The sequence below is a fragment of the Homalodisca vitripennis genome, chromosome X (genome assembly GCF_021130785.1).
Source record: "Homalodisca vitripennis isolate AUS2020 chromosome X, UT_GWSS_2.1, whole genome shotgun sequence".
In the NCBI taxonomy this organism is placed as follows: Eukaryota; Metazoa; Arthropoda; class Insecta; order Hemiptera; family Cicadellidae; genus Homalodisca; species Homalodisca vitripennis.
In genome coordinates this window covers 30129464-30150145 of record NC_060215.1, presented here as the reverse complement: position 1 = coordinate 30150145, position 20682 = coordinate 30129464, and the positions used below count along the sequence as shown (strand labels likewise).

At 31.9% G+C, this 20682-nt stretch overlaps 1 protein-coding gene across 5 annotated transcripts in view; it reads left to right on the top strand.

Annotated features, from left to right (window-relative positions):
- Nucleotides 1-3723: 3723 nt before the first annotated feature.
- LOC124368871 (glucose-6-phosphate 1-dehydrogenase) overlaps nt 3724-20682 on the top strand; it is a 68067-nt gene continuing 51108 nt past the window's right edge. The window contains exons 1-3 of one of the 5 annotated variants that reach the window (XM_046826338.1): nt 3724-3939; nt 8969-9139; nt 12341-12421. In XM_046826338.1, coding sequence (XP_046682294.1) covers nt 9055-9139; nt 12341-12421 — 166 coding nt within the window. In that variant the 5' untranslated portion in view covers nt 3724-3939; nt 8969-9054. Of the gene's footprint in view, nt 3940-8603; nt 8752-8968; nt 9140-12340; nt 12422-20682 lie in introns of those variants that run through there. The other 4 variants (XM_046826339.1, XM_046826340.1, XM_046826341.1 and 1 more) reach the window with 4 other exon arrangements.

Sequence of the window (20682 nt, the reverse complement as noted above, 5' to 3'; positions counted from 1 at the left end):
TTCTTTAAACAGGTTTTGTAGAAAAATGCATGTGTTATTTTGTGTAAATTTCCTAGAATATTTTTTAGTTATTTTCTTACTGTTATTTTTTATACCAAATATTTCCAAAAGTTGTGCATCATGATCAGAAATGTGTGTTATTAAACCTGTTACTTTACATTCTTTATCTTCAATATTACTTATAATGTTATCAATAGCACTCTCCGACCCTAATTGAACTCTAGTTGGGAAATTTACTCTGTAAGTTAAATTGTATAGTTTTAAAATGCTAATAAATTTATGATAAAGTCTGTCTTTTTTTAAAACATTAATATTAAAATCTCCAGTTAAAATAATATGCTTATGTTTGTTACTTAAAATACTACATAAAGCTTCAAATTTTAATCCATTAAACCTGGCATTGGTGACCTGTAAATACAACTTAAAACAAAAGTGAACTTAGATACTGAAATTTCGGACAGACAGCACTCAAATTCCTTTTCAACTAATAGATTTTGTATAGCCGGCATTAGGATTCTTTTACTTGTGATGCTATCTCGTGTGAGGATCATGACACCACCGCCTATAAAAGTAGATCTAGTGTAATAGGAGCTTAAATGATACCCTGGGATGTGCAACAATGTAAGCTCAGATTCTAACATTTATTTTTATGCTCTGACAACGTCAAAATATCTGGATCAATTTCCATTTAGTTAAGTTTTAAAATTTCTAGCTTTGAGCTTAAATGTTGAACATTTTGGTGAAAAAATTGAAAATTTATTATTTTGAGTGCTATCTGGTTTATGATTAATTTTATTTACAGTGGTGGGAACAGGCTTAGGTTCTCTAAAAAAGATTGGTTAGTGTCAACTTCAGGTGTCTGGTTAGTTTGTGTAGACTGTTGAGGATTAGGGGAGGGTAAGGCAGTTGGAGGTAATATATGGGTGTGAGAGGAGTTGCCGGATGCAAGTGGTATGATAGGGTTTGAAGATGGTACTAGGCTACTTACAGGAGATGCATTTTGTACATGTTGAAAAGCAATGAGATAGTTCAATTTTTTTACAAAGGAGTTGTGAGACAGTCCATTCCAGAGAGATCTTTAAAGTTTGTTAATGACGGTGGAGGGTTTGAAAGGATAACAGGATTTCAGGCATTGGTCACAGTTACATGTCCGAAATCCTATTATGGCATGTTTCCTTCTATGGCAATATAGCTCAACCTGACCCAACTTCACAGGCCAAACTTCAGTACCCGCAACTTCAAGTCGTATAAAGTCCCCATGAATAGAACTCTTAGTTTAAGCTAAGTGGAACAAATGGTGGAATAAAGCACCACTTAGATTGCCTAAGCATTTCATTCCTCTCACGATTATAGATTCACTCACGGCCATGGCGGGTATTGAGTTAAAAGCCTCGGTTATAGTGTTGTCATTTGGCCAAGTATTAATGTACAGGATTACTTAGCGCAGTATCAGTATCTTAAAAGGTCGGATATTTCGGTATATGACTGTTTGAGTACGAGATTTCGGTTCCTTAGTGGAATCGGAACTAAGGAACTACGAGACAGTCCTATGAACTTCAGTAGATTGAGTAGGATAACCACAACCGCAAGAGCCGTAAGGATCGCTCAGTACGATCTCAGATGTAAGATTCGGGTGAAATAAACAAGACCATGTGTTGTGTACATCCTGTTATTCATTTCACTCCTGTTTGGATTCACTTGGTTTCCTTTTAAGCTGGAGGCAATGTTAAAAATCCATCAAAATGGAACATGCGATTTGTACTGTAATTGAAACTTTGGTATTGCATTTTGAGTTTTAGTTATTGTAGTATTTTCAAGTAAGCATATTGCGTTATGTGTGAGATCATTCCAGGTCCTTAAGAGGAGGAGGTAAGATATGTTGATACGGATTAGTAATTCTCCGTAAAAGTAAAACTGGCAACGGTGTGTGGCACAGGGTGTAGAGGGAAATTCAGACGCACTAGCCACCATTGGAGTATTTTGCAAGCTACTCTAGTGTAGAAGAATCTTACATAACACATTTTTCGAAGTACGTGTAAACAGTGAAAGTAGAAGAGTATGTTACAATAATATACTTTTTGGTCTGGCATTATTGTGGCCAGTCTCACTGATACTTCGTGGAAATGAGAGTAACTAAAAAACACACGTTTTTAAGATAGATATACTACATTGTATGTTTCCTCTTTTATTGGATTCCAATTATTGTAAATTATTACCATTTTTAATAGTAGAAGTTTAGGGATGAAACTTAAATTGTGATTCTGCCTCACAGAATCTGCATCTGTATAGAGATTTTGATAACATTGTTGAGATTTACAAGTACCCTATTCTTAAACTAAATTTAATGCTCATTTCCCAGTGTTAACGTATAATGTTGTTATGAAGGAGTACTAAACATTATACTTGTATATTTTTATAATGTAAGAAAGGTATATACTAGGTGTGTGTTTGTGTTTGTGTGTGTGTGTGTGTGTGTGTGTGTGTGTGTGTGTGTGTGTGTGTGTGTGTGTGTGTGTGTGTGTGTGTGTGTGCGTGTGTGTGTGCGCGCGCGCGCGCGCGCGCGAAATCTCATGCAACAATTCTTTTGCACGCATCAATTTTTTTAGGTTGTTAAGTGTTAATAGATAAATAATTTGCAGTTACACTGTCCTATAGCCGCATTGTAATAAAAATAGCCTACCGCACATGCACAATCACGGATCCGAACCGGCTGGTTGGTAGATCTAATGTGATGAATATTCTCTTAAACGACGTAAAATAACTTTAAGAATAGCCAAAATTACTTCTGAATTTATGCAATTGTACTGGTAACTAAAACATAAAATATTATAAATTGTTAGAACAATTTTTGAGATGTAATTTTACAAATATACTAACATATAATAACCTTAAAAAACAATGTTAATTATTCTACTTTAATACAAATACTTATCTTTGGATTGGTCAAAGAACCTTGTCATTTGCAATGCCAGAGTAGTGCTGCTCCCCCTCAAGCCTTATAGCCTCCTAAGCATTCCATGCAGCATAAGGCGTTCTTTGATGAAGAAGACATTGGTTTGGGGAAAACTAGGTCACGATGTCTCGGAACCATCCTCATCTCTCTCATAATTTTCGACGAGACGGTTCAATGAGAGAATGATATGCATGTTATGCGAGTAGAGACGAAGGCAGTTATCGATTGACACTTCTCTTCTCTTGTAATCATTACCGATGATAGTCACTGTTTTCCCCAGGATCTCGTATATATCTGTCACCTGGGTCTGTGTAATGCCAACCATCTCGAAATTATAAGATCGGTAATGCTGTTCTACGTCGTGCGACTAACGCTATAAATCCTATTACTTGCTTTTAATCGTTTATTTCAACCTTACGTATAACCAAGCGCTAGTTTAAATCTTCTTGCCGCTGACCTACCGCTTCCATGTTAGCTCTCAGTGATCGGATATCTTCGGGAAACTGATTTATTAATGTTATTAATCAGTTTTGGTTTCAGTGATAGAGATATTAACTATGTGCGCTCCAGATGAGTGGAGCTCCAAATTCATCGGCTGCCCTATAACAACTGAACTAGTCCAATATTATATAATATTTTTAAAACTAATAATGCAAATACATTTATATAGTTTTTATATGAGTTTAATGTAATAATCGACTAAAAGTACAAAATTAATCTATTTATACAGACAGCATTGGCCATGTGACCCAGTTTTAAAAGTGACAGTTCCCTTTCCCTTCCCTAGCCTTCACCACATTAGGGGGAAATATAACTTCGTTTCTGTCTGCTTCGTTTCATTCCTCTAAACACGCACCTAGGATAGACTTCTTAGTTATTACATAATAGAGTTTTAATAGTGTTTAATTGTCGTATAATGAACAATATTTTGTGAGTTTTCCTTATAAACAGCGTCCCAAAATAATTCAAGATGTCACTGAAAAGGCGTAAGTATAACACTTTTATCTCTCATAACTAACCTCAAATTAGTTTGTTATGTTTAGTTATTGAATATTAAGACTACTTTTGCCTTAACCTAGTTTTCAATTTCTGTGAAATAAATCTTGTTTTTTGTTACATACGTGTTTTATGTACAGTAATAATTAATTCAAACACCAATACAATTTTAGTTCATATATGGATTTACCTATTGTTATGTTTAAATTATTTTAAAGTTTTTATTACTAATAACATTGATATCAATTAAACAACTTTAAATCAGTGTAATTTGAAACGATGTTTTTTAGTGACATAAAAGTTTAGCTACATTTGGTTTAGTGGCTTCACTGATAATGATCTAAAACCACCTTTACAATGTTCCTAACAATATAAACATTAATTAGTACATATAACCATACATGCTTGCACGAAAACTAATTAAAAGTGCTAGATAACATTTCAAAATTCCTAAAGGACCTGATCGTGAATGCCTCTAGTCATTAGTAATGGGCTACTGCCTCACACTGTTGGCAACAACAAAAATCCCTAGATATAGTACCTCTCTGGTAGGCTAACATATAATTTCAGAGAGTCTGATAAAAAATTGATTAAGGCATAGAGAACTGTGATTATTTTTTGAAACATTTAAAGGGTCATTCGTCCCATATTTAAATGAAGGTTTAGCTTGTTTATGCTCTAAACTTTGTGGTACTGATTAAAGTTTACATTGTTAGGAGTATATTAAAGGTGGTTTTTGATCACTATTGGCAGAGCTGGTAAACAGGGAAAACATAGAACTAATTACATTATTGCCTATGAGATGTTTCATACAGTAAACGGTTAATGATACTTCTCTACTATAACTGATAAACAAATCGTGGCATCTGGATAATAACAAAGTTCCTTTATGTGATCTGAGCTTGATTTTTAAATACTATCTAAAGGAACCATCAGTTGAGGCTTCGGGGGTGCCAAAAAAAGAGAAACGTCCATCAAGGCAGTAACTAAATTCTAGCTCAAAGCATATTAGCCTTACAACCTTGAAGGGCAATCGTTGATTAAAATATGGTTAGGTTAAATTTACACTTTAATTTGTACCTACCAACCTGTATCACTTAAGCATTTAATTTCATACCAATAACAGATAGGAATATAGGATTGCTTTGTTTGCTTTGTTATTCTCAATATTTTAAAATGACTATATTACTTTATTTTGTCTTTCCAACACCTGTTATCACATAAAATGTTATTAATAACGTGCAATTTGTAATATATTTCAAGAAAAAATTGTTAAGTTGGTACAGTAATAGTAGAGAATTATTTGGTTGAGTCTAATTTTACTCTTAACCATGTTTATTAGAAAACTTAGTGCCGGACTGAATTACCTATCTCCTTTTTAAATACAGAAAATGGTGTGTAATCTTTTGTTCAAGCACTGGTCATATAGTTTATAGTATGCTATATCAAAGCAGTGCGTCTTAAGGGAAATAATCATTTGTATTAGGTTTTTTATTGGGTCTTTAGGTATCTAGTCAACATTTGTCGTGACCGTCTTTTGACTGAAGATGGGTCTCTACAGCAAAGGTGAAATATTATAACTGTGTTCCTAATGTTTTTACACGGTGTGAATTGGGAAATTTAGAATACAGTAAACATGTATACATGATCAGCTGATTGTGTTCTGTGATAAACATATAACAGTCTTTTACAAACTTTTGTGGTAATTTAGTAGGATGGCCATAGATTTATACAAACTTTGTTACTATCACCAGCCTATTAATAAATAGGATTCTGTACTCAGCTGAAGTATTAATTGTTAGCTGAATAGCAGACTACCAAATTAAGATTTATCTCTTTACATAATCTTAATTCTTGTTTAGTTTGTGAACCTTCTTAAACTTATATTAGGCCTACATTATTTTATTGTTTGATTATAAACAATTAAATAATTTTCATGTACTTACTTAGTCTGTGAACTAGGCCATCCTCATTATGGCGCAAACAGATTAATGTTATGTATTGTTTGCAACACTCAAAAAATCAATGATTTTGCTACTAACTGAATTGTACAAACAATATTGTTTAATTTTCATTATAGCTTGTTTATATATTCTAATTTGTGAATTTTTGTATGTACATATTTTGTGTAAAATGAGTTGAAATTTGGTGTGAAACTCTACCTTTATCACCCCTAACACTACTATTAAAAATGGTAAACATATATTCATTGGGAGTATTGATTGATTTATGATTGTTAAAAAGTGAATAAAAACACAGAATAAACAATAATGAGATGATAATAAGTTGCTTTATTGAATTTATTGGTTGGTTTCGTACAAAGCATGAACATTTTAGCTTAACCTAAAATGTAATTTTGTTACAAGCTAAACAGAAAAATCTTTTTTACTGTGTTATTTTGACTGGAATTACTAATGAAAAATGGGACAAACAAGCATGGATGTTATGTACATTAGTTATAAGTTTATATTAACTCACTTCCTTGTCTATTAAGTACCAATATTTTATCAATTTTTAATTAACTTGTCAAAGATTTTGAGTCTTGAAATTTGGAACTTAGCTCAGAACTGAATAACAGTACTATAATATTAAATTTCCTGCTTTACATAATAAACACTCATATACAGGGAGTTCAAAAAAGTGTGTCACAAGCTTCTATGGCTGATTAGTTCTCATCATTTCATACAAAAAACGTCCTATAAGCATAGGTCTGGAAATGTGGCATTTAGCCGCTACCTGCCATTTTATATTGTTTATAAAAATGTATTATCCGTAGTAAAGCTACAGATACCAAACTTTGCATTTATGTTATGACATATAAGAGGGGGAAAAATCTAACAATAAAAATAACAGATGATGTCTCTCAATTGAAAATTATGTTTAGCGCTCCCGGTTTTTGCAAACAAACCTTTAAAGTGGTTGTGCTTGCTTATGTATTGATGATTTTCCTTGAATTTTGCTATTATCTGTCATAATCTATGTGCAAAGTTTGGTATCTGTAGCTTTACTAGTTACAGAGGTAATATTTTTTTATAAAAAATATAAAATAGCAGCAAGCACAAAATACTAAATAACACATTTCCTGACATATGATTATAAGATTTTTTTTTTATTGGAATGATCAATACTATCAGCCACATAAGTTTGTGACATCCTTTTCTGTGCACATCCGTTTACAAGTGTTTGTGTATTCCTAGGATAGTGGCATTAAAACAGAGGGATATCTTCTGCAACCAATTGTTGTTGTTATCAAAAGATAATGCAGTTTGTATTTATTAGCATACATAATTTGCAGACACAAGTGAACTCTTTTAGTGTCTATATGTGCACAGAAGATGTACAAGAAAATGTTACTATAAATGCATTGATTATAAAATCTACGGTTGTGCCCTTAAAACATATTCATATATTTAAAGTCACTACAGTGTTTAATTGGCTGAGTGATTAGCACAGTCTCTCCCACCACCTGATGACAAAATAAGATGTCTGTCTTAGTGTGTATCCTGTATGCATAATACCTTACTTATTCATGTACTTGGAAGGTTGAAAGTAGGTTTGAAACTCCACCTCTACTAACTTATATCAAAATTGAAAATTGTGAACGTCGGTCCTTTGGGAATCACTCTTTGGGATGTTATCCACTATGGGGTGAACAAGACCCCTCTCACATTGACCTGAAGTCTGGCATTTGTTTAATCTTGTTTATTGATTGAATTGTTTTTAATCAGTATTGTTATTTCTTAATCATCATATAATTTTGTGACGCACTTTTATTTGTGTGCATATTTTATTGTAGTGCTAGTTACTGTATTATTCTATAGTTTGAACACGGTTACATTTGTTACAATTAATATTAAAACGGTATTCATATATTTAAATAAACAATATATGAATATATTTTGTCTGTATATACATACATATATATATATATATATATATATATATATATATATATATATATATATGTATATTCATATTGTACAGGGTGTTCAGTAAAGGTTGCCACAAACGTCTGTGGCTGATAGTATTTCATGTTTTCAAACAAAAACTTTTTTTATATAAATTCCAACGGTACTTTTTTTAAACGAAATCTGTCAACGCATAAGAGAGCATGACCACTTCAAAGGTATGCTTGTTCAGCTGGAAGCAGCAAACAAGTCAAATGGCTTATGCCTCTCAACTGACTGTAATGATTGTTGCTCCCGGCTACTTGAGCGTCAAATGCTGTGATGTTTATAAACACAATAACTTAATCTTAAATTAATTCTTCCCATATTGTGATGAAACTACATTACTATGCAATCTCTTATTTAGCAGTTTTAATATAATCTTACATGCTTAAAACGAATAGCTGAATAATTTAATACTAAATTTGGCTAATTAAGTAATTATTTTGTTGTTTTAAGTACAAATCTGTAGTTGTCTATATTATTTTTGGAATGGTTTCAAGTTTCAAATTAAACAAAAACACATTATTTCATGAACTGATAGTATTCAAGTGGTAAAAAAGGGGCATTAACAGTAAAGGCAGATGCGGAATGAATTTGGTGTAAAAAACGTGAGCCGGTCCAGTCTACCACATTGCGACCTTGACAATACCACAGGCTGCAGAAAACACTGGTTTTGCTGCTACCCTATTCATTTCAAACCTTTCTCTTCTCTGTTACTTGGTAAAACCCTACTGGAGTGACAGCAAGTCACTAGTGAAGTGGATCTCTTCGGTTGTAGGTCCTTCTGTACCATCACACTGTGAATAAAACACATGGAATCTTTATGTTAAACAGTGAATATTAGAACAACATGTGAGTAATAAAATTAGTTGGATCCTTTAATTTCAATATCTTATTAATTATTTATCAAAACTCTCACAAAGTTTACCGTGTACAGGTGTAGATAATAAAAGTACTAGAATGGATGAAAACGAATATAAAACACGAGTATATATTAAAAGTATATAAAACAAATTTAATACACACTGCTTTGTATGTATTTATAACTTTGTTCATATTTTAATTTTAGATCTGTGCCATATTGCAACATCTAAAAAGGGCTTTGGTTTTTCGGGAATCTTTTGATGCGAGTTACCCTAGTAAGTGATCAGTAAAATGAAGAACGCTCAACTGACAGGAGGCTTACACCTGGTACTGCACACGCTAATGAACTATATCACTATGGCTGAGTCTGCATCAGGTCATCACTTACAATCTACTCTCGTTAAATGTGTATAACATAAATGTAATCATTAACTACTTTGCCATGGTGGTCAAAACAGATTAAACATAAATACACGATTTAGACAATTTTACTCACTAGGTATATCTTAACCTTATAGCTAGCAATGGTAAAAGTCTGTACTGGCTGGCGTGACAATTTTGCTATCTTTGCAAAGTATTTAAACTATTAATTAAAAATTACGTTTTCATATCCTATCCCATCATGTTGTATAAAAATTAAAATTAAATTTCACGTTGGTTCTATTATGGTGATACAATTTTGTAACCGTTTTAGCACACATTTTATGTATAAAAAATTCGTCATTGAACTAAAAAAATAAAAGAATAATAGTAATATGTAATAAAATAATAATAGTTTAGCCCTTTGAAAAAAAATATTAAATACAGTGTTACACATCTGTCCCTATAGATGAAATTTAGGAACAAAGTATATCTATAAGAGCAACAAATAAAGTCTTTGTAGAAAGCCAAATTGTTCTTTACATATAAAATAACTTTTATAAAAGACTAAACCGAATTGGCAGGAATTGAAACATAGAAGCTGAATTTCTTTAATCATAAATTTTGTTACTTTCAATGCTTTTAGAAACACACCTTGTTCCAACGTCACAAAAAAAATTATTAAATGACATCATCAGTTGATGGTTAGAGAAACCAAAGTTAAATGTAACAGTTTTCACTTTATGAAAATTTAGATTCATAATCATTTTTTAAAATTAGAGAGTCCAGGCTTCCCTTACTTAAAATAATGTTTCACTTCATAATGGCTAAATGAACAATTGTATAAAACTTGATGGTAGAGTTATTATTAAATGATCATTAAAATCTTACTCCATACATGTATGTTGTATTTCTTGACAGATGTTGAGTAACTATTGGCCTTGATCTGAATTAAATTCAATGCAGCCTTGCAACTGTTGTGATATATATATTTTATGAAGTCTTTTTATGTATAATTATCATTTACAATGTTTTCTTTTCGAGTATTGGTTTCATTTGTTTTTTTGTTTGCTTTGATATAAATCATTTTATTCAATTGTTTTTTCTTTCATAAAACTAATCTTCTAATTGATTTTTTATTATTACATTTAATAATGAAATTGTCAATTTACCAAGAGAAATTAAAATAGATTAACAACAATAAATAGCTTAGTCAGTATCTGTGTAATGTGTCAACTGTGATTAGTTGAATTGTAATAAAAATTCCTTCAAGTTTAAGACTGAATTAGTGGAGAGCTCATTCTTTAATCAATAAATATTCCTAATTATTTCATCCACCATTACCTATATGTGAAAAGATTTTTAAATATCAGCATAATCAGTTAAATTTAATATTATTATTTTCAAAAATATTCATAGCTATTAATGTTTGTTCTCAAGTTATGTAAACATGTTTATTTCTGATTTCTTCACACAGTGTAAGTTAAAAGAGTATATAATAAGTTTACAAAATACTTGTATTTGCCTTCAACACAAATTGGTTTTAATATTTATGAGGTTCGTTCAATAAGTTCTTAGAAAAAGATAGAAAAACTAGGTTGTCCAGCAAAATGTTTTGTATTTCTCAACATAATCTCCTTTCAACTCTATATATTTTTCAATGTTTTTTCCAAATTATTTTTAGCCATCCAAAAAATATGATTTCGTAAGTTCTTCAAAATCAGCATTCGTTTGGTCAGTAACCTCCTCGTTTGACGTGAAGTGTCATTTGCCAATCCATTTTCTTCAAATTTAGAAACAGGAAAAAGTCACTGGGGGCCAAATCTGGCAAATACGGTGTATGTTACAACATTTCGAACTTCAATTCAGACATTTTAGCTGCCAAAATCTTACAGGTTTGCACAAGTGCATTGTCGTGGTGAAAGAGGATATTTTTCCTTCAAATGTGGGTGTTTTGCTTTGATTTCCTCACTCAACTTGTCCAATAGCAACGCATAATACTTATCATCTTGCCTTTCTCCTTGTAGTCGATGAAAATGATACCCTATGCATCCCAGAAGACTGTAGCCATCACCTCGCCAGCTGATTTCACTAGCACCCGTTTACCACTGTTGTGACTGTCTTTTTGTCTCTGGAGTGTAATAGTAAATCCATGTTTCATCGACAGTGATGTATTGACAAAAAAACTCTGTAGAATTGTGACGCAGGACCGCCAAATAGCCTCATAGTCGACCACACAATTGTTCTTATTGTCCTCGGTTAGAAAACACAGTAATTTTTTTGTTAACAATTTTTCATTAAAAATTGAAGCGACTGCACCTTGTGATATCCCTGTAGCCTGAACTATTTCACGCACTTTAATTCGTTGATCATTCAAAATCATTTCCCAGATTTTTTCAATCATTTTGGGAGTAAAAAAGTAAAGTAAAAGTAAAGAATGTCTTATTTTACCAGGCGAAGTTAGGGCTAAGAAGCCCTCTCTAACACTTAACCTGGGGAGTAGACAATTTTACTCACCGTCCTGAGGGATTTTCTTCATTTGTAGATGAACGACAATGTTTAAACCCGTTTCCTCAATTGTAAACTGTTGCAAACACAAGAGCAGATATATTGCATGAACTGCATCAAACTCAGATTTGATTTCTTTCGGCGTTAACAAATAAAAAGTTTTTGTTACAGCTTGAAACCCATTTTTCTCCATTATTATAAACAAACAAAAGTTGTTCACCTAATTCGTTAATAGCAATATAACGAGCGGAAATTTGACAGCTGTTTAGTCAATGATGCTGCTTTCAAACAAAATTTCTTTTTCAACCCTAAGAACCCCATCTCTAGGATTTTCTAAGGACTTGTTGAACGACTCGTAATATTTATAAACAGTAAATAAACATTGCTTAGGGCTTTATTTTATGCATAAATGGATTTTAAATTTTACAATATGACATCAACAGTTATTTTAAATAACGAAATATAATTTCATAAACAATGTTACAGGAATGGGTAAAATTTATTGTATTTTACAAGTTAGTTATTTACATTCATTATTCATTTAGTGGCATATAAAATAAATTAAAATAATATGAACATGGTGTTTAAAATACTTGTCAGTTCTAAACCCATTAAATATTCATTCTTTATATTTTGACCACCATGGTTTTATTAAGCAGTTTATCCAAATTATTTAATAACGGAATTGTAATTGAAAATCACATTTCAGAAGAATGTGGGGATAGCTCAGTGTGGGAAACTAGGCCAAACCCACGCTACAGAACTTGCCAAGCTTTAACGTTTAGTGATGGTAGGTATGCGCCATGCTTTAATGTTTAGTGATGGTTGGTATGTGTTTGAAATTTGTTTTGTATGTTCATCATGGCATGAAAAACAATAATTGTGTTTAATTTAAGTCAAAATTAAAATTCATTTAAAAAATAAAATTTCTTCATTTTACTTTGCTTGGTGTTATTCAGTTCAAGGGATTTTTACAAAGGGTTTACAGTGTTTGTGATTGAGGTCATTTTAATGATCATATTTAAAAGTTTAAAAAAAAATGATCCAATACTTGAAATTTGTTATTAATATCAATAAACAACTTACCTAATTCACTGAATACAACATCTTTACATACACCATTTTTTAAGTATCATCCGTAATTATAAATCAACTAAAATAAATTGTTCATGAACAGTGATTGATGTTTCATAGTGGTTTATATCAAAATGGTAGAACAAAATTTATATTTTATATCAAAAAAGAAAAGTCCTCAAAACTTAGTGCTTAGCTTAAGACCAAGGGATTTAATTTCAAACGCTTTATTAAAAAATAACTGTTTTTACTATGTTGTTTAGTTTTCATCCCCTCTGCTGAAGCTATTTGAAAGGAAAATCTATGAAAACACACACACACACACACACACAACTATTATTTATAAATACTTGTGGAGCTAAAAATGTGTTAACATCTTATATTTAAATTTACTCTGTTATTTATACAAATACAACAAGAAAACAGGAAATAATAGGACGTAAACCAGATAAAATATATTGAGAAAGTTATTTTTTATCTTTTTAAATATATAGTACAACATTTGACTATTGTAAACAATAGATCTGATACATTCTTGAAGCTCTTTTCTTATTGGAAATTAGATATTAGTTTAAAACAAATACTCCAATAATATAGGTTTTTTAAAATGTTTTTAATTTTTGTTGAGGCCTTTCGTACTCAATAAGAACATCTTCAGACCCACATAGCTGAATTTTACTATAAATATAACTATATTTTTTTAAAATTATAATTTATATATATTTTATGTGGGCACTGGAAATAAAATTTGACTCTGACTGCTAAAAACTACTCTCAATAAAAAAAATACCCATCACCATAATAATTATATAAATTTATAACTTACATATCAAATAAAATAAACAGATAAGTAATTATACCTTTTTATAAAATAGTGTTTGTACATTAAATAAATTATTCATACAAATCAGCACAGAAATGTGTAAATACCAAAGTATGGGAATGACTATCGCCATCTTTAAGATGAAAATGTTACTTCTACTGAGGGATATATATTTGTTTTTCAGTGAAAGCAGTTTGTTGCCTGTAAGGTATTCACCCCCTCCCTAAACAGTGATATTGCCCATTACCTAATCAACATGTCAACTCCTTATCAATACTGTGTTGGTTAGGTTTCATAAACCACTTTATTAACTAAATCTCCATTTGAATTGTTTTGATACTTTAATTTTTCTGTAGTCCTTTTTTAATTGTAAATTAGTGCCTTTTTAAGTGTTGTTGTGTTTTTCTTATATGTTGTGTTTCAACTTAATGTAACTATCTTGAGGTTCCCTGTAAACTAAATGTAATTTTGTATTAAGTGTGCTATATTCTGGTATTGATGTGTATTATTACCCCATACTATTTCCCCGTGTGTTTATGCATTCTCAAATGGATTATTCAGAACATTCTTTTGAAACAGCCCAGTCTTTATTTGGGGTTAATCATGTTATCTTATGTTCTATAAGTAACAACTTCAGTTTGGTTCCTTATAGAACCAAACATATTTTTAGGCTATTAATTAGGTTTTATTCAACTTAGGGCTCTCTCTCTCTCTATTATATGTATATATATATATATATATATATATATATATATATATATATATATATACATCTATCAAAGCTATAATCATATCTAAGGATCAAAGCTGTTGTCTGGATTTGGCATTACGCTGTAATACTGACATTTTAATATATTGATAGCAGCAACGTGAGATATTCAAATAGATTTTGAAATTTAAAAAGTGACAGTAGATACTATTTAAATTCATTTTGCTATTAATAGAAGTAGAACAAGACTATAAAGCAAACTAAAAGTGAACTAATATTTATTATATTAGTAATATACTTAACATCCATTAGATTGGAGATTAGCGTAGAGTTTAGCGTATTATCAAAAACATTTTATAACAGTTTGAATAAAGTTAAATACTATATTATTTTTGGTATGGGCATGCGTGTGGACATTTAAAAACATTATTATTATGTAGTTAAAACATTTCCAGAGAGTTTCAAAATATACATTAAACAAATATTTATATCCTAAAATTGATAAAATATTTACTTAAAATAGTTACTACAGTTTTTAGTTATAAAAGGAAAGATCTAAAAAGCAACCAAAAAATAGTTTTTAAATAAATTAATTATGTTTTTATATGATACTGTTATTTTATTGCACCATGTTAGGTACAGAATGATATATGAATGGCTTTGATAACCTTAAAAGCTTGGTTATCAACTCTTTCCTCTTCACAATATGTCTAATATAGACTGTAAAAATTTCAACTTAGAGTATTTCCATTTCGTTGTATACAATTCCTACTATATTTACAATATATAAAAGATGTATTTATTATCAGTAAAATATTCTACCTTTGTACATTTTACGATTTTTATTGAAATCTTTTACTTATATATAATGAATTGCTATACAATTTTCAACATTTTCAAATTGTGTAAGATTTGGTGTTTATTGTGTTTTATTTATTGTGTTATAAATTTATGACATAATATGCTAATTAAAAAAAGTCAGTGAAAACACATTGGTTAGTAGAGTGAAACGCCGCCTACCGCATCAGAATACGATGATCCAGTCAGAAATGGCAGCGCATAATGTACTTCACAATGTGTACCTAAAACAAGCCGCCATTTCTGATTGGATAAACCTTTTGAGATGCGGTTTGCGGAATTCAACTCTACTAAGTGAGCTCTTTCAAATGAGGTATCACTCGACCCATGCTTCAATTTAAGATTTCCATGTTTTCCTCTGTGGGCCGTCCCCCCATGGTTGGCATGTCATAGTAATATCAAGGAAAAATAGTTTACATAGCCATATGACACTGTGCAAAGTTTATAGATGTTATCTCCTATGGTTTTTAAAATATTAAGCCGTACCCATACTTTTCAAACACCCTGTATAATATCCTTATGCATACACACATTTACAAGTATATTGAGACATTTATATAAACCACTTTTACTTTTATTTGTGTATCCTAAAAAGGATAAAATAAAAACTTGTACTTTATTCTTTTAATTTTTTTAATATGATACAAATTATAAATTGTTTGAGATTAGATACTTTTCATTTCATATGAAATTAGTTTGATATTAGAAAAACAGTGTATTTAGAACTGCCTTCAAACAAATAAAAATCTATATTATTTTCTGCAGTAGAAACTTTATTTTGTAACACCCTAATTTAAGGGTTATCGTGTTTTAAAGATTAATTTTGTAAATATACATATTTTAGATATTGGTGATCAGGAATGTAAATAAATTCATCCTGCTTTGCAAATGTATAGTGTACAGTAGGTATGGCCTTGACTCAATGTGCATGCCAGGGTTATGGTGTTTTATGCAGTAATATTGGACATCATCATGTTTTATACAAGGTGTAACAAAAGGTTGGGCATGCTATGTATTTTCAGATTTTATGTGAGATTCTAAGCTAAAAATGAATAATTTGTTTCTAATTTCCACTTTGTTTAGCTGCTAGCCGTAATCTTTTGTATTATTAACAAATTATTATCTCTAAAACTAGTAGAGCTAAAGAAATCTAATTTAGCACATAATGTTTAATAGGCAAGAAGGGAAAAATAATTGTGTTATTTTCTTTAATATTAACAAAATGGTGTCTGTTGTAAAATTTTTAAAGTTAAACAACAAAACCGGTATAGTTATTAAAAATGTACTAGACACCAACTATTTGGAGAATTTTATTGCAATTTCAACGGTACTTTTTTCATCGAAATCCATCAATGCATAAGCGAGCATGACCACTTTAAAGATACGCTTGCACAAGCCAGGAGTGCCAAACATGATATAGTTGAGAGTTATCAGTTTTTTGTTCTCCTGGCTTCTACAAGAGTATCTTTAAAGTGGTCGAGCTCGCTTATGCAATGGCGGATTTCATTGAAATAAGTACTGTTGGAATTGTAATAACATTGTCCAAATAGTTGATACCTTTTAAATTTTTTATAACTGATTTTGAGGATAATACACCTAATTCATTTAATTGTTAAAATAAGTCACTATCCATTCCACTTTTTTGATTGAATTCTCCTTTTGACCTCCTTTCAGCATTTTGTCGTAGTGAAGGCAACGCAAAATGTTAAAAAAATCATACTCTAATCATACTTTTTTAAAGTATTGTAGACCAAATAGCAGATTCATTTTGCAACAATCTTGAATTCTATTTAGACGAATCGGACCCATATGAAGTTCTAGATTCAAGATTCAAGATTCTTTATTTGTCTTTAAACATATATAAATTCAATTGACATCGTCAGAATATTCATATAACTAGCCAATACCAAATTCCTTAATTTCTTGTATACAAAATTGTTCAATAAGCCTATAATAAAATAAATAAATAATTAAAAACTAATGTAAAACTACAATAAATAAGTTCATAACACAACAACAATAAATAGAATACGAGGGCTGTTCAGAAAGTAACCTCCGGTTGGTCACAGTGCGGGTAGTGGAGGGGAGTAGCGCGCCATCTGTGCATTCACGCACTAAGCAGGTCAGTCGGCATCAAGCTGTAGTCGAGTGAACATCGTACCTGCGCTAGTTTAGTTTTTGTGGCAGTTTGAAATGTGTGCTGCAATAGAAAATACCGCCAAATGTGAAGTGCGTGCTGTTATACGGTTTTTTTACAGCCAAAGGATACTCTGCAGCAGCTATTCATCGTGAGCTTTGTGCCGTGTACGGACCACAAGTTATGAGTGAAGGAGTTGTCCGTGAATGGGTACGTTTATTTAAAAGTGGACGAGAAAACGTTCATGATGAAGAGAGGAGTGGTAGACCATCCTTGGTGACTGACGAACTCGTTCAGACAGTTGATGCAAAAGTTCGTGAAAAATCGACGTTTCACAATGGCGGAGTTGTCTACTGATTTTCCACAGATTTCTAAGACTCTTTTGTACGAGATAGTGACAGCAAGATTGGGTTACCGTAAGTTATGTGCACGATGGGTGCCCAAAATTCTTACCGACCACCACAAAACTCAAAGAATGGCCTCTGCATTAGACTTTCTGTCACGTTATGCGGACGAAGGAGAACCATTGTTAAAACAGAATCGTGACCGGTGACGAAACCTGGATTAAGTACGTAAACCCTGAGACAAAAGAACAATCAAAGATGTGGGCACATTCAGATTCGCCTACCAAACCAAAAAAAGCCCGGCAAGATTTTTCTGCCAGAAAACTGATGGCAACGGTGTTTTGGGATGCCAAAAGGGTGTTGTTGGTTGAATTCATGGAAACGTGGGACGACCATTAATCAAGACGTGTACTGTGAAACACTAAAAACATTACGACGGGCTATACAGAACAAACGCCGTGGTATGCTGACTTCCGGTATCGTTTTTTTGCACGATAACGCCCGTCCTCACTCTGCTTGCAGAACAACAGCCCTTCTTAAGTCCTTCAAGTGGGACGTTTTCAACCATCCACCTTACAGCCCAGATCTGGCGCCAAGCGACTATCACCTCTTCATGCATATGAAGAAATGGCTCGGGTCCCAGCGGTTTGATGACGACGAAGAGCTCAAAGATGCGGTCACAGGCTGGCTCAAGGCACAGGCGGGTGATTTTTTATGCAGAAGGAATTTCAAAGCTTGTGAAGAGATACGATAAGTGCCTCAATCGTGATGGAGACTATGTCGAAAAATAGTGCAAAGATGTAGTTGTAAGATGTATATATTAAAATATTTTTACTTAACTTGGTGTATTTTTTTCAATCGACCGGAGGTTACTTTCTGAACAGCCCTCGTATATAAGAAGTAATAACAGAGAATAAAACAAGTAACAACTCAACAAATTTGTAGCGGTGGCGTCAAGATTGAAACAGGACAAATGATCATCAAAAGGCTTTGTCCAATGAGAAATAATAAATAAACTTTAAAAGAAACAAGAAAGATAGAAAAGGTAGGCTAAAATTTTATTTCACTAGTGTCACAGGACAAATACTCGTCAATTGAATAAAAGGCTTTGTCCTTCAACCAACTACTAATAGAAGAACAATAAAAACTTTTGAGTTCTGCTTCTTTCAAGTTTTTCCATGAATTTATTCTTGACTTGGGTGTCAGAGTAGGTTTGAAATAAATCTGAAGGGCATATACATTTGTATACTTACAAATTTCTTCAAGGAAAACAAGATCAACCAAAAGGTTAAACCAATCAGTTAGTTTCCCCTCACCCCTGATATGAGCACCTGGTGTCAGTTCTCGCACGTGTTGTTGTTATAGACCAGTGATGATCAGTGTAATATGTGTCTGGATCTTCATCAGGTTCACTGATTTCTCCATATTCATCATCAGTGTTGTCGGACTCGCCATCCATAACCTGTTGAACATCGTAGTCATACATATCGCTGTCTAAATGTTCAAAATTATGCATAATTCACCGGCCAGGTCCAGGTACGGCAGGATCCATTGTGTTGTATAAAACGGGTCAATAAACACCAATACAGTGAAATGCGGTGTTACCACTACCACAAAACAGTGAAACCACACAATAAAAATGGCGAACCTACTATAGTAGCGGTCTAGCAGACGTATTTGAAACAGCTGCTGTTCTATTAGTTTTGCTTCATTCCGCCACTGTGTAGAATGCTACTTGTCAGACCCAGTATGAATATTGTGTAAACACTGACAATAAAAACACTTTATTTCACTATTTCCAAAACAAAACCCTTAAAAATCGTGTTTACATTTTAAAAGTTACCTGTAAACGAAAAAATTCCCAAAAACTAAAACCAACTTAACCCTATATAAATAGAGATAAGAACAACTATGCGGGAATGGTCCCAATTGCCTTCAATAGATAGTTAAGCCACAACGAGGCTTAAAGCTTGCAATTGTATTATTAACCGCTGCTGTGCAACTCGCTATTTGGCAAACATCGCTGTTACACGCCGGCGTGTGAACCGCAATACATGTATTAAAACAAACTACAGGGTGCAATTTTCATGTTTGTCTTTCTAAAATTTCGGGGGGGGGGAGGGTCTTGAGCCCTCAGACCCTCCCCTTATATATGCCTATGCAAACCAACATCCAGCCTCAAAATACAAATGAAAGATTTTTCTTCCTCATTGTTATACGTATTTGACAGTTTTAGACATTCAAGTCCCTGTGACAGCATCCTATAAGTGGTTTTCATATAATTGTGGGTGTTTTAAATAAACATGGATTAATATAATTTTATGCACCTTAATTAACGTATAATTGTATTTGAGTAAAGTGATAAGAGTTAAATGTAAATTTATAATTGAAAACATATAAAAATTATTTATATTTGTAATATAGTTATCAATCTTGCTACTAACTAGATATTTTACAGGCAATTGGCCATTTTCCTTACGTTATTGCCCTTAATTATATATATTTATCCCACACCACCATTCCTCGTATGTTTGCTTTCGTCCGTTCGGGTTACCAGAAGTCATATGAATACTAGCCCATTTAACTTGTAATGACTCAGGTTATAAAGTTAGTGTCACACTGTCAATTTAAAAATTCTATGTATTGCTGTCTTTCAATTTTCTTTACTAGCTGTAGCAGCCAACATAAATACACAATACTTATCATTAAAAACAGATAAATTATATATAGCATGGTTGTGCAATACTTACAAAATATAAATAACACTTATTTCAACTTAAAGTCTTTCTGTTTTTATTGTATCTGAAATTTTGAGAAGATTGTTTGACGTGCATGGTGTATACGAGTATATATTATTTCTGAGAATTTAACCTGATGTTACTTAGGTTTAGCGTCTGGTATTAATACTATCATTTGAAATTTTAATTGGTAAATGGATTTTCTTTTTAAAATACCTGGTGTGATTTTTAACACTCCATTATACATGCAGCCACTTTCACTCAAACAAATTTGATGCAGAACTTTTTAAAAGTACGACTGTAGAAAAAGTAAAACTTATCTAAGATTGTGTAATAAATTTCACCAGGCTTTGAAGTTTTTTGCTGCA